Source organism: Manacus vitellinus, unplaced genomic scaffold (assembly GCF_001715985.3).
Source record: "Manacus vitellinus isolate BGI_N305 unplaced genomic scaffold, ASM171598v3 scaffold_41_pilon, whole genome shotgun sequence".
Taxonomy (NCBI): domain Eukaryota; kingdom Metazoa; phylum Chordata; class Aves; order Passeriformes; family Pipridae; genus Manacus; species Manacus vitellinus.
The window spans coordinates 5,435,693-5,453,659 of record NW_021940545.1 but is presented as its reverse complement, the minus strand read 5'-3'; the positions used below and the strand labels follow the sequence as shown (position 1 = coordinate 5,453,659).

Here is a 17,967-nt window from a genome sequence, read left to right as displayed (position 1 = left end):
CCAGGTGAATGTTGGATGAACGCTGACCAACTCCCCAATTTTTTTAGAAGGGGCTATTTCCTTCCTCTAAAACTCACCTTTTTTTGCCTCCTTCTACGCAGACTCTGTGGGATGAAGCTGCACTCTCTGTTCTCCAGCCCCTGCCACTGCCAGAGGAGCCAGTGGCCAAACACCTCTTGAGACCTCCTGCTTTTTCTTTTTTTTTTTTATCCTTTTTTTTTTTTTTTTTTTCCTCCAGCCAGGTAGATTTTTTTTTAGTTCCCCTGCTAATTCAAGGGCTTAAAAAAATTACCACGAATTCTGGGGTAGGAACTTAAAAAACAAAAAAAACAAACCCCCAAAAACTCACATGCTTCTCCCGTCCGTCCCGTCTCGCACTAATTCACCAGGACGTAGCCACTGTGCTGGGGGTCTACAGTCTCCATCATTTCACAATCAAAGAGTCCAGGCAGCTCTGCCAGGGTTAGGGGGTCGTAGCTGGGCTGGGGCTCGGGGGAGGCAGAGCTGCCCTGGCTGTCAGGCAATGCTACACTGCTCTGGGGGGCCGGGTCCAGGGGGTACTGGCACTGCTCGGGGTAGTCTGGCTCGGAGGAGGGGACCACGGGCAAGTCACAAGTCTGATAGGAATATTGTAAGGGCTGTGGTGGCTGCTGCTGCACCTGCACGGGCGAGGACAGCCTGGAGGAGCTGCTGAGCTGGGAGGGCAGCGGGTCCAGAGGGACCTTCTGGTACTGGCTGAGGAAGGGGTCGTATTGCATCTGTTCCTGGGAGGGCTCCAGCACGGGGCTCAGGGGCTGCTGCAGGCTGAACTGGGCCGGCTGCTGCTGCTGCTGGGGCTGCTGGGGCTCCTCCTGGCAGGGCAGGGGCAGCTGGGCTGACCTCGGGTAGGAGCTCTCGGCGATCTGCATCTGGTTGAAGTAGGCTTGGAGCTGGGACTGCTTCTGCAGGAAGAGCCGCTTCTGGTGCAACCTGGAGCAGGGGGGCAAAAACGCAGTCACAGCCCTGCCTTTGGAGACCCTGAGGAGCCTGCACGAGTCCTGCAGGCTGGCACTCACACAGCCCCAGCGGGGAGGGAAGGGCAACATGGAAAACTGGGCACTCACACAGCCCCAGCAGGGAGGGAAGGGCAACATGGAAAACTGGGCACTCACACAGCCCCAGCAGGGAGGGAAGGGCAACACTGAAAAATCCTGGAACAATCCTGGCCCTTCCCTTTCACAGCCCATCAGAGCTGTCACCCCTCGGCAAAGGTGCAAAGATCTCCTTTTGATCACCTTCTCTATCACCTACTGAATTCTTCCCGTGCCATTAAGTCAACCCCGTGCATGGTTTAATTCACTTTTCTATTTTTAATTCACTTTGTATTTTATCCTGGGGAACCCGGGGGCTGAAGATTAGCCACAGAAATCTGGAAAGACAGGGCAGGACTGTTACCCCCCTTTTAAAATAAGGACTGTGTCCTTACTACAAGTTTTGAAGTGAAGCTTTCCTCTTTCAAATGATTTCTAAACGGACAGAGATTGTTCCAGTCCTTTTCTTGCTCCTGAGGGCAGGAATGACTTGTCTGCATCGTTGGAAAGGTTCTTACCTGTGCTCCTGTAGCTGCTGCTCCAGACTCCGGGGCAGTTCTTTGCAGTAGAGCTGGCAAGTGTTCTGAGCTTTAGAGAGCAGAGTGGGCTTCTGCAAGGCAAGCAGGGCTGGTTTTAATGGCATTTGATTTAATGCATTAGCCCAGAAAGCCAGAGAAAGACTGTCTGCCCTTCTGGCAGAGCAATCCAGCTGCCAACAGAGCCTCTATCTAAACCCAGCACAAGTGCTGCTTATTGGCTTCTAACCCTTAGACAGTATTTTTGCATGAGAGATTGTGGCATAAAAACCCAGGGAAGGATTTATTCCCAAGTGAAAGAGAAGCTGCAAGTTGAAAAACTGGGGGGGGAGGGGAATCAAGTTTTTGTAAACTAAAGTAATACAAAAATGGGTTTAAAATAAAGGAGGGCGTGGAACTGTAAGGGGGGTTAAGAAGTGGCTGCTCAGGTGCTGATGTACAACCTTTATGGGGTGTTACACTACTAATATGTATTCCTAGCAGTTACTATACACTAGCAGAGTAGGAAAACAGCAGTAATACACTCTTTGCATAATCAGGGTCAGTGTCTGAAAAAAGAAAAATACAGTATAATTTCCAGTTCAGCCATTTTCTGCTGATTGAGACTGATTTTCCTAAGAGGAGCCCCAGGGCTGGTGTGCTGGGCAGGACCAGCAGCTGGGGTCAGTCTGGGGAGGGCAGGGGTGGTACCTGCAGCCTGTGTTTCAGGTACTGTGTTTCCAGGCTCTGCCTTCTGGACAACACTGGGGGATGTGCACCATTAGGGAAAGCAGGGGAAGCCTCCTGCTGCTGCTGCTGCTGGGATGATTCCTCCTGCAGAGAGAACAGGAACAGGTTGCATGTCCAGAAAAGGCTTTAACCCTTTTACTTCGAGGATTCCCCCAGAAAATTCCCCAGAAAAGCTCCCCCAGAGGTTTCCCAGTCACTATATTCCTGATTGCCTGATGTGTTCCACCTGGGAATGTATTTAACATTTCACTGTGCAAGTCAGGCTTTTGCACTTCTTGCAATTATACCAGCCCAGCTCCACCAAGGAAAGGTGTTGCTGGGCTTTGTTAAATCTACAACACCCTGCAGATTAAAAGCAGGAGGAAGATGTTGGGGTCTGGGTAGCTGAAAGGGCCACTCACTGACAGCACCAGGATGGCAAAGGCTCGTTCTCCAGGCTGCAGGAAAGGAGAACAGGGAAACTTATCTGTAAATGAGCTCCTCTCAGGTCCCAGGAACACCTCATCCTCTCCTGCTCTGCCCCAAAGTGTTAACACCTGGAAGGTGGAGCTTGGTTTCTGCCCTGAGTACCTGTGCAGGGCTGTTCATGAGCTCCTGCAGCTGGGTGGCAGCTGATGTCAGGGACGGCTCCTCTTCTGACCCCATCTGTTCATAGAGCAGCTGGACTTTGTTCAGTTCCAGGATTCCTTTGGTTCGTGCCAGGTTCTGGAGGTGCTGCCTGAATGCTACAATTCCTGGGGGAAGAAGAGTCGAGCAAAAAAACCCCTGGTCAGAAAATCAGATTAATTCATGTCCACTGAACACTGAAACATGAGATGAGGGGCAACCAAGTCCCACAGTGGTGCTTCCCTGCGTGGAGGACACTCCCTACCGTGTCCAGGTGCAATTATAATGAATTGTGGGAGCAGCTGTAATTACCTTGTGTGAGGGAGGTGTCGGAGGCCCTCCGTCCCTCTCGGAAGCTGACGGGGGAGCGGTTGTGGGCCTCCCTTTTTTGGGAGCTCAGGGCCTGCATGGCTGGGTTGGCAGGTCTCAGCCCGATGAAAGGGGGGGTCACCCGGGGGGCCTGCTGGTTGCTCAGCACCATTTCCTTCAGGGAGGGGGTCTCTCCCAGGAATTTAATGTCCCTCTGGATGGATCCCATGTCGTACTCGGAGTCGATGCTGCCCAGGGAGGAGTTCTCATCCAAGGAATACACTTTCCCTGGGGAAGAAAACCCAACAACCCACAATAAACAATAACTCAGAATAAAAGGCAAGTGCAGCAGTAATTTAACAAAGTACAGGCTCGAGCTACTCCTGCCAACAGTGACTATCTTAGAGGAAACAGTCAAAAAAAAAAATCAAGTTTCATAAAATAATTGTCGTGTAACACTTGTAGGATCAGAATGGGGGTTTACTGCTGGGGTTTGCATTATTTTGCAGCAATCAGACACCCTGCAGATGTTCACTGGTTTGTTTGGAAAGTGTTCAGGGTTGGTTTTGTTCCCCCCCACAGATAATCCTGGCAAGGCTGTAGCCTGCAAGGCTTATTCATCCTGCTGGGTTTTGGAATACCTGGGAACCCAGAGGTTTCTGTTTCCCCATTGTCCTCTGGCAGCACATCTTCAGGGGATGAATGATTTGGTGATGTTCAGTTATGTGAAAAAGAACAAGCCAGTTTGCCAGGCTGTTGGGTTTGCACATGAGCTCAGCCAGTTGTGTGTTTGCTGCTTTCATTTTTTACCCTCTCCATGGCAGGTTTTGGGGTGTTCTGCTGTTCTTCCCCTTGGCTTTTCCAGCAAATGCCAAGTAACAAACCCACAAAACTTGTTATCTTACACCTGCCACCCTTAAACCCCCACGTTTTTCCCCATCAGTTTATCAGATGGAGCGCTGAGAGCAGGGAATGAGCCCTGGGATGCCCTTGCTGAGCTCTGTACCTGTGCCTGGCACCATCACCAGCTGGTTGGTGACCTCTGCCAGGGTGTGACGCCTCTTCCCAACACGAGCTGCTTGGAGGGCTGCAAACGCCTGGGCAGGGTCATCCTCTGCCTCCCCTTCTGCCTCTATCCCTTCATCAATGGACGTTTCCATCATGCTGCTGGGCAGGGACTGGCATCCTTTCCTCATCACCACGGGGGGCACGGGGTCCAGCAGGCATCCATTGACCTGGGGGGCACAGGGAGGACATGGACACCTTGGGTTTGGGCACAGAGGGCAGGAAATCCCTGCCTGGGGTGTGGGCTGAAGGTGGGGGGGGTGTTTAAGATGTGTGACCCTCTCTGTGATGTTCTGAGTCAAGTCAGACTTGTTTGTCATGCACGATTCTCAACCATGTCCCCCGTGTAGGATCAGCACTGGTGTGCCCTTAATATTCCACTCCCTAAGTCTAAATACTCTTCTTTCCACTCTATTATGTTCTCCAGGGCTGATGGTTTGCTCTGGTGTTTTGTTTTCAGTTTCTCTGTTTGTTTGTTGTTGGGTTTGGGGTGTTTCATTTGTTTCGGGTTTTATTTGTTTGTTTAGGGGGTTGGTTTGTTTCAGGTTTTTTGATTGTTTGGGTTTTTTCTTGGAGTTATTCAAAACTTTGCCAGCTTAGCCACAAGTATAAAACATCTATGGAATGTACAATAACTTTTGCTTCCCCCTTACTATACCTCCTGTGCTCGTTTATCATGCTCAGATAAACACTCTGGGAAAAGCCAGCCTTGTGTTCCATCCTGCAGCATTCTTGCAGGGCTGTGCTCAGGAGTAATTCCATAAATGCACCCTTTCCAGCAGAAGTGCATTTGATTAATGTTGTTCCTCTGCAAGCACAGGTTGCCTAGAGAAGTTTGGAATCCCCCTCCTTGGATCCACTCAGCTTGATAAAGCTTCAACCAACCTCCTCCAGCTTTGAAGTCAGAGCTGCCTTTAGCAGGAGGTTGGACTTGAGAGGCCTTTAGAGGCACCTTTCCAACCCAAAATATTCCTAGGATTTTAATTCTGGTTCTATTCTCCACATCAGTTTGCCAGGAATCTTTCTGCACATGAACTAACTCTTTACCATTTGCAGCCTGTTTGGGTTTGAAGCTGCCATGTCCTGCAGTTTTGGGCAGGAAGTTTGTTCTGTAATTAGTGTTTCGTCCGTGTTTTACAGGACAACACATTCCTTTGGCATAAAACCTGGCACTGCTGCAGGTGATTTCTGTGTAAAACTGTAGATGAGCCATTCCTGAATTTCCTTCCAAGTTCTTTAGTATTTTGAAAACAGGTGTGTTTGGAAAAGAAGTTTCAACTGCATCAACAGTGGCTGTTAACAAATGGTCCTGGAGCAGGTTATAGGGCAGCACTGTAGGGAAATATCTTAAAGCAGCAGCAAGAAACAGCTCTAAAGGGTTTGAGCAGCAGTAAAACGATGGTCCTTGCACTGGAAAATCCTGGATCTGCTGCCTCTGCTTTAACATGCTGGATTAAATCCCTGAGCTTGATTCCCTGCACACCTTACTTTCCATTTGTGACTTTTCCATTCAAATGCCTTGGACTGATCTGGCAGCAGAAGTGCTGGAAAGGAAGGGGAGAACCAATCCCACATGGGCAGTTGGCTCCCTGCAGTTTGCCATGGCACAGGGATCGGAGCTTGGAATTCTCTGGAGGACATGCTCTACAACACTTAAAACACTGAATATTCCCAGGTCACTTGTGATCTGACACCTCACTAGTCACCAGTTGTTCACCTACTCTGGCCAAATTGCATCTGTAAAGCAAAGGGGGATGCAAAATAAAGCCTGAAATGGTAATTTCCAAATGTCTTTGAACTGCTTTTTCGCTTTCCAGCTGTAAGAGACCACACAAGGGGTGGGTTAAAACAGTGCTGAGAACCAGGGCCACACTCCCAGTGTTGGTAACTAACTGGGAGCAATAAAAGCTCCAAACTGGCAAGCATGAAATCACCCCCCCCAGCTGGCACCAGGCAAAATAAATGCTGAAATTCAAATTACAACGGGATGTGATATGAGAGAGAACAACAACAGTTTTATGAGAACAATAACATACTTCATATAAATGTAATTATTTTAAGCCATTTCCCCTCCTGACTGCTAACTCCCCTTCTTTGCTGCCTTCCTTGCAGCCTGATCTCAGGAAACAAACTCCAGTGAGGGTTCTGCAGGCATTCCCAGCTCCAGGAATGTTCTAATTGGGTTTTGACAGTCAGAAGGTCCTGCTGGATACTCACCATTCCACAGGAAAAATTAGCAAAAATGCAACTTATGGCTGGCTTACTGTGAGACTGGCACAGAGAGAGGGGATTTTATGTTCATGGTATTTTAATTGCTTTTGCTGGCAACAGAAGCTCCTGGTTCAGGTTCCATTGGACCTTCCTGTCCTCATTTGTCTGAATTTTGGGATGAGTAGCTGAGTAGGTTATTTAGATACTCAGCAGTTACCCCTTTGTATTAGAAGCTGTACATGAAGAGCCTTCAGGGCTCTTGAAACACATTTGAGAAGAAAATGGGGGGAAAAAAAAAACCCACCACACTTTTGTAGGTTGGTTTTTCTTTTACAAATACAGTGTGGTAAGACTGGAATGTAAGCAAAGAACATGAGAGGCAGATTAAGGATGAAAAAAGACACGGCTGTGGAGAGTTATATGGAAGAGAAGTGGAAAAAGAATGTGGAATACCTACAAGTCTGATGCTTAAATACTTAAAATTTAAGGAAACAGGCACACCATTAGCTGTGCTCTGAGGCAGTAATTTAAAAGGCAACAATCTTTTTTAGCCTTAATGAGCACAAAAAGCAACAACAGGGTGATTTCAAGCCATACCTTTGGTGTCTCAACTCTTTCCTCCTCCATAAATGCTGCCTCTCCCTGGCAGCTGGATGGAGGGAAGGAAAAGGCTTCTGCTCCTGAGGCTGAGGGGAGACCTGGGGACTGCAAGAGCCTTGCATTCTGTGAGTGCAGGTTCACTGAGGGGACCACAGCCTGGGCCTAAAGGGAGAGATGTGAAGAGCTCAAAAAGTGGAGCAGTTTTGGGTGGAGAACACCACACAAAGCCACAAATCCAACAGCACGTCACCCATGGCCAAAGCAGAAGCGCAAGATTTATTTCCTCACTCCAGAGGAATGACATCCTTAGCCTTTACACTACAAAAAAAAAGCACTACCACCCCAAAACCCACACAGACAACTCCCACATGGCATCCCAGCAGCTGCTTTGGGAAGGTGAGCACCTTCCAGCAGCACAGACAGTGCCTGGGACCCTTTGGGGCTATAAAAGCTCCCTTTTACACTCAGTACAAACCATGAGCACAGGGGGAGTTTCAGTGACTTTTCTAACACGCCCTGATTCCTGCAGGGAACAGCCTGAGGAAGAACAGGGCAGGCTGGGTGAGAAAAGAGATGTTTTCTTAGAGGAGCACTGCTGGAGGGAGAGGTGTGTCCCAGGGAAGGAGGGCACAAGGAGGAAAACAGTGATTTTCCCACTGTTCCTTAGCCTTCATTCCCTGGAGTGCAGCACCCACCCCACTCGCCTGTCCAAAAGGAAACAATCAGCCTTACACAGGAGCTGTGGTGCCACCATGTGTGAAAACAAATCATCCTGCTCCTCGGGACAACTGCAAGGCTGTGGCTGAAGAAAAAAAGTGGTGACATGGCTCTGAAGTACAGGAATTTAGGACAACACCTTCCAGGAGGTGTTTTCTTCCTCCTTGCTCTGGCTCCACCTGCTTTTGATACACCTCACAATTAATAATTTGCTTTTGAATGCTGTGGCTTTCTATCCCCAGAGCTGCCATCCAAGGAAGTGGCTGGTTTAATCTCTGTCAGCCCCGCTGCTGCTCCTGGACCTGTGTTTTCATAGCTGGGGCTGTTTGGCTTTCACCTCGGCAGGCTCCAAACCCAAATAAGTGTCTCGCTGCCTGAAGCAAATGAAAAAGGAGCAGCGTGGTCGTGATTTCTCTTGGAAGTGGAAGTGGAATCTGGGCAATTGCTCCCTGCAGCAGCAGCACAGGACCCAGGGGGCTGGGAACTTGGGAGAGTATTTACTTGAGACCACGCTAAGCCTGAGTCATCTTAAGCCAAGTTTTTCATGGTTCCAGTTATGCATTGACAGAGGAGCTGTACAATGCCTGTGTATCTCAATGAAACAAAAGAACATGTTAAAAAAATATTTAAAAAAAGAATCTCAATTATTGGGACAAATTGGACCTTTCCTTCTGGAAGAAGCTGACTGAGCAGCCTCAGAGCCTGTGCTGAATCAGGCAGTGTCATTAGGAGGGGACTAAGGGGACAGCCATGCAGTGGCACCAGATGTAAAGAGCCCCCAGAACTGCTCTTGATAAAATACACATGACATCCTCAGGACTTAAATCAATTAGTCACCACGTTGGCTCTGTGCACACAGAGGAAACTGGGCTCCTGCTGGAGGAAAAAGCAGTGGAAATCTTAAAAAGAAATGACTTCATTTAGGAACAAATCTCTCAGTCTTCAGCCATTAAGTGGCTCAAGATAATGACATTTTTATCAGGTACTTAAGATACTACAATGAATTGGCATCTTAGCCTGATGTGTTTTCTTTTGGGCTTCTCTTTACTATTCCTTGCCACGCTTCATTTCAGGGGAGACAGAAAGCATAGCTAGAGAACAGCAGGGGAGAAAGTGATTTTATTTTCAACAGGTCCCTTTAGAGTGACTGTGTTTATAACACTAAGTGGAGCCTGCATGCTTTTAGCCCCCATGCTAACACAGCCCTCCATAAACTCAACAGCTCGTTTGGGAATCACATTAAAGATACTCCAAGCGTTGCACAGTCTCCAGAACTGGTGTTCCTCTAACTCTTTAACCCAAAAGGTTTGAAGTTCACCAAAAAAAACGGAAGCAAACATGACTGGAATAAAAAGAAGTGGGGTCTGAGGTCAAACCACGCGGGTGCCCAGCAGAGCAGGACGAAACCCCACGCTGCAGAAATCAGAATCCCAGGGGCGGATTCCAGGTGAACTGCAGGGTTTTCTGAAAGGCAAGGATGCCTTCAGGGCCCCCCCCTCCTCACCTTGGCCACGGTCTGCTCGGCGATGGTGCTGGGCCGGCGCTGCCGCGCGTCCACCCTCTGCTCCACGGGGAAGCTGCTCCGGTGGGACTTGAGCCTCTCCACCAGCAGGTAGTAGATGGCAGCAAAGTGGTTGTAGCTCTTGTTCTGCAGGGACTGAAAAAGAGAGGCACACGAGTGTGAGGGCAGCCAAATACTTGGGGTTTTTTTATGTTCTGCAAGACCGGGAGAAAGAAAGAAAGAAAGAAAGAAAGAATCGCTGGGGGGGGATATTTAAGAGGCAGTGGGGTGAGGAAGCTGAGTTGTTCTGAACTAGGAAGGTTTCAAAGCAGAGTTTAGTTCAGTGACACATTCTGGGCTGCAGCAGGAATTGTAGCCACCATTCAGGTGCCACTCTGAGCCTGGAGAAAGGACTGAGCTCCTCCACGATCACCCATCCTAAAGGAAATGACTGTGTGAACTCCACGGGGAGCCCTGGCATTCATGTTTGGTAACAAGCACGACTTGGGATAGGGTAGAGACACTCAGCTGCTTTCTGCTTTCATGCTCCTTTTTGATTTTCATTTACCACCCTCTTAAAAGCTCAAAATTAATTTGCTTCCAATTCCAATTTCCCCTCCTCTCTCTCCAGCTGCCAAGTTAATGGTTTGTCCAACCCCACTCAGGAAATAGCCCTTTGGGTGTATTTTACCTCCACAGTTTTCTGCTGGTCTATGCCAAGGCTGTGCATCAGCCTCAGGACCTGCTCGTTGTATTCCCCGAGGGAAGGCTCGTTCTCCTCTCCTGGTGGGTAAAGAATTGGCCTCTGGGCAGGAACTTCTACAAGCATCCACTTGTGCTCCTTAATCTGAGCAATAGTCAACCTTTTGGAGGGGTCCAGGACCAGCATTCTTCTAATCAGGTGCTCACACTCTTGGGAAAAGAAGAATTACCAGTGTTAGAAAAGGATTTCTCAGTGGCACCCGGGGCCCAGCACTAGAGATGCCAACAGGAGCTGCCTCACTGCTGCCCACCACAGCTCCTGAGGGCTCAAACAACCTCTCAAAACAAGAGTGAAAGTCACATTAAGAAGGAGAAAAGCCCTTTAGCTTCTTTAAATGCACAGTGTGGCCAACTAGAGGCACAGCCCCACATGTGCCCGCAGCTGCAACACAACACAACCCAGGTTGTCCTGGGATTTATTCAAGAGTGTAAGAGGACACACAGTTACCTTCTGACATAAAATAGGGGATCCTGAACCTTCCTTCCAGAACTCTTTGCCTCAGGATGGGGAGGGTTGGTCCATCAAAAGGTAAAGCTCCACACACCAGCACGTAGAGCACCACCCCCATGCTCTGGAAGAGAGAGGGGATATTCAGGTCAGTTCTCAAAGCTCATTCCTGCAAGTGTGCAGGTTAACTGGCACTGCCAATGGAAAGGGTCTTGCAGGATATGCCAAAAAAACCACTACATGAGATAACCACAGCACAGCCTTGTGCCAGTCAGACTGACACAGCACTGGCACAGACTGGATTTCTCAAGGGGGGGAAAAAAGCAGGTAATTCACCTTAAAACTTTGCAAGTGGGACAGAGATTTTTAAAATTAAATATATATATATATACACATTTTAAAAAGTCCCTTCCTTAACCTGCCAAAAACTGAACTGGGGGTTGTTCCATCCCTCCTGCAAGCTCAGCACCTTCAGCAGAAATGCTGTGAAGAGACAGAGAATCCTTAACTCAGGACAGAATTGAGGATGATGATGATGATTTTATCCACTTCTCTGTGGGCAGCCAGATTCTGTTAATGATTTAAGAACTTAAATATAAAAAGAATATTTACCAAAGTTCAGAGATTCCCTTCTGATGTTCAAACAGTGCCTGGCTGACGTCTGCTCTGTGTTTACCCGTTGCTAAAGGTCCAGAAAGGCTGGAGTCTTTCTAAAATCCATATCTCTCCAGGTATACATGGAGATCCAAGCACACAGACAAACACATGTACCCTAAAAGCACGGCTTTTATCTGTCAGGGCAATTAGATGAAATCAGATTAGCAGCCAAAAGGTGACTTTCCACCAAGTGCCCTGTTTGTGCAGCCCAAGTGTCAGTGCCTGGGTGATGCTGTGGGCAGTGCTCTCCCTGCAAACCTGATGTGCTGCCTGGGCTGAGATACAGATCAGTCGTCCCAAGTGCCAGAAACGTCAAATAAAAACCGAAAAGGCCCCAAACAAAACCAAATTAGGAATGAAAAGCAGGCTCTGAAGGGTGCACAGAACTCCTGCAGTTGGTTTCAGTCCCTTTTCCATTGCACAAGAGCAGGGATTGCCCTCTCTGTCCTCTCCAATCAGGATGATACACATGGAGACACCAACTCAAAACCAGGCAGCTGCTGCAGTAAAGATATTTGTGGCACAAACCTTCTTGTTTCCAGCTCCAAAAGCAAAGCAAAGCAAAGAGTCACCTCTCCTGTGTCTCAGTGCCTGAGAGTCCCTTTAACCTCCTCAAGGACTCCCAAGTTCAAGTCCCACTTAACACAGAAAATACTAAATGCACTGGAAAAAAAGCAAAGTTCCCTCATTCACTCAGGGAGCTTTTGGAGGAGCTGCAGTTTTTCCTCAGTGGGCTGACACCCACCTGCAATGCCCATTTAACAGCCACCTGGACAGGCAAACTCAATTCCACTCAGTGCTAAGAAGCATTTTGTGACACTCAAGAAATAAACCTGAGGAGAAACAGCTCGTCTGCAGCTTAAAAAAAAAATATATAAAAAAATCAAAGATGATTCCTTTGTTCCAGCTTGCCAAAAGTTGAATTAAATCCAGTTAAAAAAAAAAAAAGATAATGATACCCAGATATCCAGCTGGGGTCCCTCGTACTGCTGGCCTTCAAAGACTTCTGGGGCTGCATAGGGGGGGCTCCCACACCACGTTGTCAGAGGTTCACCACTCTTATAGAAATTCCCAAAGCCAAAATCTGTGGAGAAATCAAGGGGGGAAAAAGTCACTCCAGCCTCCAGCTGCACCACGAAGAATAATTCCGTGCACTTCGATTCCTGAAAGGCTCTATATCCCAAATCCTCCCCTCAGGGCTCCCACTGAAAATCCTGGGATGCTGCACCATCCTGCACTGCTGTTTTCATGACAACTGTGGAATTATCAAGACACTGAGAAACTTCACAACCTGTAAACTTGCACCAGTTTGCTAAACCCAAGTTTATAAACAACTACAGTTAAAATTCAACAAACCAACGGTCACACAGACAAACGAGCTTATTTACTTGCCAGGAGATATATTGAGAGCTAGCACTGGATCTGAGACTTCCTGGGCTTTCCTGAGGTGCTCTCTGAGCCTTGAACACACAACAAAATTCTGACAACAAAAGCATCAACTTCAGAGCCAGGAGGAAGGAACTCTGCCAAAAGCAACAAGCTTGGGAAAACACAGGGACTTTTGCTGGGAAGGACACGGCTACTGGGACTGTCTAGCACTGGAACTACCATCCCACAGCTGAACAGTTCCTTAAAACGCTCCTTTTTACGGCACAATAAAATATGTGGGTCCCTCAGGGCTAATGTTAGTCACCATTCCTAATAACCCAGCAGTGGAAAAGCAGGATGACAGCCACCAGTGCTCAGAGTCACACAGTCTGATGGTTCTCCCCTTTCACCAGGGCAGTGCTGAGTGTTGGGGGGGACTGGAGCCATGCTGTGAAAGCCAACAGTGGTGACAAACAGGAATCAGGCTGTTGATTTAGTAGCCCCAGCTCTGAATAGCTCAGAGGTCTGTTAATGCTGCTCAGCAGATAGCAAACCCGACAGCACTGTGGTTGCACACGGGGCAGGCTCTGCTCACACTTCATCTACTCCCACTTGCCCAGTTTGGGGTGCTCAGAGGAAAGATTTGGTTCTCTCACACACATCATGGGAGAACCCTGGGAATCAAAGCAATAGAGAGGCACTGAAGGAAAACTTACCAGGCTTAAAGTCACCTTGGAGTTGTTTTAGAGCAGCAACACGGGCACTGAACCTGACTGTTGACACTGAGCTCAGCTGAGTTGTTCCTGCTGCAACTTCAGCTGTGACAACAACAAAATCTTCTGCCCCAAAGCCCCCCAATCACTGTGTGTCACCTGCCTTTCCCCTCCCTCCATCACAGCCAGACTTTTGTTGTGAATTATTTTTTTTTCTTATTATTCTCTTTGAGGAGACTTTTCTTCACACATAATTGGCTTGGCAACCTTGACAATAACTTCAGGAGACACGAAGCAATTTCTTCCCTCAGAAGCATTTTGCCATTCCGTGTAGGTGTCATTAAATCTGATTTCTCCCTTCACTTATCTCGGATTTGTCAAGATTTTCAACATCCTCTTAAGAACTTGCAGATAAATATCAGGCTTTATCTCTGAACTGCAGCTCTTACTCAGGTGCCACCCTCATAAATCTTCGTATCAGATTCACGAGTACATGGATTTGTAAGCACAGCCAAAGAAAGCGTGACCTGCTCGGAAACACAAGGATTTCAAACCCTCAGGAAAGTGAAACTCTTGGCCTGTCCATGCTGGATTTCAAGTCAGCCCCTTTGGTGGATGTGAGCACCTGGAAATCACTTCACATCAACAAATCTGAGCAGCCAAAAGAACAGAGTCTTTCAGCACGACTGACCAATGCAAGAGAAGCCTCAGGTGTGCGTTCCTATTATCTTTCCCTGACTAATTTCACAACACATAATAGTTTACAGTGCCTGGTTACCAAAAGCAACTCAAGAACATCTTGGAAGGGAAGGATTTGATCCCTGCCAGGCTCTTCCCTTTGCTCCCTCCCCGAGCAGGAGAATTCACAGAACTTCCAGTGCCCAGACAGTGCTTAACTGGGTGGAAGAGCAGCACTTGGCTGGCACCTGATGGGCTTGTGACAGCACAGACCACTGAGCTTTATTAGGCAAATTCATGAGTGGAAGGGCCATAAACTGACAGCAGAAGGAGCAGCCCAGGATGAACTGTGTGAGCAGCAACAGCACATGCTGGGGGCTGGGGCAGGGATGGGAAGCAGAAGTCACCCAGGACAGAATTCCTCACCAGTCTGTGTGCCCGGGGCAGGAGTGTTGTCCCATGCACCTGGAAAGTGGTTCCTTCCCTCTGTCTTTGACCTGCAGCTCTAAAACTTCAATTTCTTCCCTTTTCCATGCCCAGTTAAACACCAGTGGCCTTCAGTCATGAATTTCTGCTGAACAAACCACGTGCATTGACAACACAAAACCCAGGAAGAGGCAGATACCTACTGACTCACACTGGGCTTAAAAACACTGTTCTGTATTCCAGCAGCTGGCTCTTATCTTTAAAATTATATTCCATTGTTGGACAAAGTGATTCCCTGGAAGATCACCATTATTTGTTAGGGTACATAACATTATAGTCACATTTTTTTGTTTCTATTATGCTTTTCACAGTTGTGCCTTCAAATGACGTGAAACCATTTCTAGAGGACTCCAGAGAACTGAGAGCACCCAGGAAAACCATTTCAAAGAAAAAGTTCAGGATTTAGACAGGATGCTGGATGCTTGGTCCGTGGGGCTTCCTCAATTTTTAATTACTCCACCACCAGTTTAGTTGTCCCACTTTTTGGAGTGTTAGAATGGCCAGGATTCAATTAAGCACAAGACAATCACTCCACCTCTCATCCTCTCTCTTCCACCCTGTTTCAACTTTGCAGTTGCTGATCTGCCACAATCACTGGGGATCCGAGGTGGCCATTTTTAACCTAAGAACACTGTTCAGATTTTTTCACTCCAGAGAAACATTACTGGTGTTTGAGGGGAAAATGTGCCAGCCCTCAAAAAAAAAACCAAAAACACCAAAAACCACCACCACCACCAAAAAAAACCAAACCCCAAAAACATATGCCAGCCACAGAATTCTGAAAGGACTGAAATTGGACTCATTACCAGAGGACTGAGATTATATAATGGGGTGATCTTCTTAACGTTTGCCTGAATCTGCACGTTAAAAAAATCCCATCATTTGCAGCATTGTGTCGAGCTGAATAAACTCTGTGTTTGTGCAATCTGCAAATATTGGCTCTCCACAGTTGTGGCATTCGGTTTCTCAATCTCATTATTACCCCCTTCAGGATAACCTCGAATTTGGAAGGTATAATTTTTCGAAACGCGCATCATCCCCATGGAATCTGTTTTCCCGGTAAAAATGGAAACGGCCCCGAGGTTCCAGCCCCGCTTGCAACCTGAGAAAAGGGAGCTCCCTGCCAGGGCCACTGCAGCTTGTGCCGTGCATCCCTCCAGCTGGACCAGGGAGCCTCTCGTTTGTCCCTCCCCGATCCTTCCGAGGGGACCCGGCCCTGGGAGCTGTAATTAATCCACTCTCCTGCAATCACCAGCACAGCTCAGTGTGCCCGGGCTGCAGGGAGCCACAGGCAGCCTTTGTTGGAGCAGTAATGTGAGCCACGGAGATAATGGGGAGAGAGGTGCTGATAAAGGCAAGGTAGGAGCGAGTCAGACACAAACCTGACCCACTTCACGGCCTGAATGCTGAGCAGCCACTTCTGACGTCAATGCATATTTTACTGTCCACCAGCAAGACAAACCAGCACTACAACCTGCTTCAAAATAACAGTCTCTGCTACCTGGGCTGCTCCAAACACGGAGCCTTGGCCACCAGCACGGCACTGGAGCTCTGCAGGCATCTCCCAGGCATCCCAGCCTGGCAGCTTGGCAGGGCTGGGGGCACACGGAGGGCAGCTCACTGTGCCCCATCCTGCAGCTCCCTGTCCCATCCTGAAGCTCCCTGTCCCATCCTCCACCTCCCTGTATGCCATCCTGCAGCTCCCTGTATCCCATTCTCCACCTCCCTGTCCCATCCTGCAGCTCCCTGTGCCCCATTCTCCACCTCCCTGTATCCCCCTCCTGCTGCTCCCTGTCCCATCCTCCAGCTCCCTGTGTCCCATCCTGCATTCCATCCTCACAAATGCACAGGGTTTTTCTCTGCACAGACCAGGAGCACGTTGTGTCCCCGTGAGAGCACGGTGTTATCAGTGAGCAGGAACCCAAATCAGTCCCTAAGATCCCCTCAAAAACCAGCAAAAGGTAAAGGTGACATGACCAACCCAGGAACTCTGGGGAGAACCATTTCCACGTCAAACCTGGAGTGGCATTCCTCACCTGCAGCCTTCACTCTATCTCATTAATACCTTCACTTTTTGCTCCTTAGGCTAAACTTGAGGTTTGAAGGTTTTGCTCCCAGCCACCTCCCATACCTTCTAGAAAATGAGTCCATCAGAGCTCTCCCCTCGAGTGTTTTACACATCCTCCACTTCCTGGCTAATTACTAAGACTGAAAAGAAAGATCCTATGAATGCTATCCATCCCATTCCTTTTAGAGCAACATTAACACTATTAAATTGCAGCTCAGCCTGCTGTTTTAATCAAAGGTGGCAGTCTCACCCAGCTCACAGTTTTAGGAGCATTTATTTTTGAATCTTATTTTCCCAGCAGCTGAAATACAGAGGTAACTTTATGCACTTCCCTGTATCTGACTAAAAAATGTTGTGTCCTCCAAGAGTAAAAGCTTCAATAAAAGTCTCAGAAGCACCAGAATGAATCAAGAGGACCAGTGGAAGTCAGGAAGAGCCTGGAATGGCCAGGAGTACCCCTATGGGGATTTTTTAGCTGCTTGGAGTGATCAGGAAGGAAGAGCCTCATGCTTAGTGCTGGAACCCCGTGTAAACACTGACAGTGCAGAGCTTTATCAAAGTAATTCATCAGTTCCTGTGCCATTTTTCAATTCCTAGATTAATTCAAATTAGAGCCTAATTCCAGCTATCAGAGCTGGGATCCTGGCTGCCCTCTGTTCTTCCACACTTTGATAAATGGGCCATGAAGAGTATGAACGACTGGAAGAGAGTGTTCTCAGGGCTCTGCACGGCACCAGATAACTCCAAAATCACAGATAAACATTCTGGGGAGTTCATCATTTATCTCCTTTCGAGAGAAAAACAAAACGACTGACTCAGCGCAAATCACTACAAAGTTTCCAAGCAGTCTTAACTTTCCTCCTTTATCACTCAAGCAAACCTGATAAAGCTTGACAGCGACACATGGAAGAACCAGTGCCAGCTAATGGGCTCATTTGCATACAGACCACCTGTAATTAACTTTCTGTAATAGAGAAGTAGAGCAGGAGAGCAGCCGAGGCAGGAAAGAGCAGCAGCAGCCGATGGAATCTCATAACTACCATTTATCAGTGCTTTTATTTGAGTCCCTGGAGAACCTGAGCACTGAAATTCTCTGTGCCTGAGCAGTTCATGGCTCTAACCTTGCTTTGGTTAACGGGTCTCCCGAGATGCCTTTGAAGGAGTGTTTTTGTGAGCCTGTGTGGTGCTCAGGGGGGGAGGAATTCACGTCCCTGCAGCGCTGAGGACATCCAGGAAAGGAATAACTCTGGATACAGCACGGCTGAGAGCCCTGAGGAGCTCTGAAAAACTGTGCCAGGCTGAACAGAACAACCTACAGAGCAGCACAGTGATGGGGAGAGAAATCAGGAGGCAAAGTGTGGTGGTGGGAATGGGGAGAAGGCGAGGAAAGCTCAGACGAACAATAGCACAAAAATTCCCTCCCATTTAGTTCCATTACTCATA

At 48.1% G+C, this 17,967-nt stretch overlaps 1 protein-coding gene across 1 annotated transcript in view; it reads right to left on the bottom strand.

Moving 5' to 3' along the window:
• Window positions 1-289: 289 nt before the first annotated feature.
• The window catches only part of SIK2 (salt inducible kinase 2), a 31,218-nt gene continuing 13,540 nt past the window's right edge, over window positions 290-17,967 (bottom strand). The window contains exons 5-15 of the mRNA XM_008928933.4: window positions 12,171-12,295; window positions 10,555-10,678; window positions 10,036-10,256; window positions 9,348-9,500; window positions 7,124-7,288; window positions 4,257-4,485; window positions 3,254-3,538; window positions 2,906-3,069; window positions 2,297-2,419; window positions 1,589-1,680; window positions 290-969 (exon numbers count right to left, since the gene is read on the bottom strand). Coding sequence (XP_008927181.1) covers window positions 378-969; window positions 1,589-1,680; window positions 2,297-2,419; window positions 2,906-3,069; window positions 3,254-3,538; window positions 4,257-4,485; window positions 7,124-7,288; window positions 9,348-9,500; window positions 10,036-10,256; window positions 10,555-10,678; window positions 12,171-12,295 — 2,273 coding nt within the window. The 3' untranslated portion in view covers window positions 290-377. The remainder of the gene's footprint in view (window positions 970-1,588; window positions 1,681-2,296; window positions 2,420-2,905; window positions 3,070-3,253; window positions 3,539-4,256; window positions 4,486-7,123; window positions 7,289-9,347; window positions 9,501-10,035; window positions 10,257-10,554; window positions 10,679-12,170; window positions 12,296-17,967) is intronic.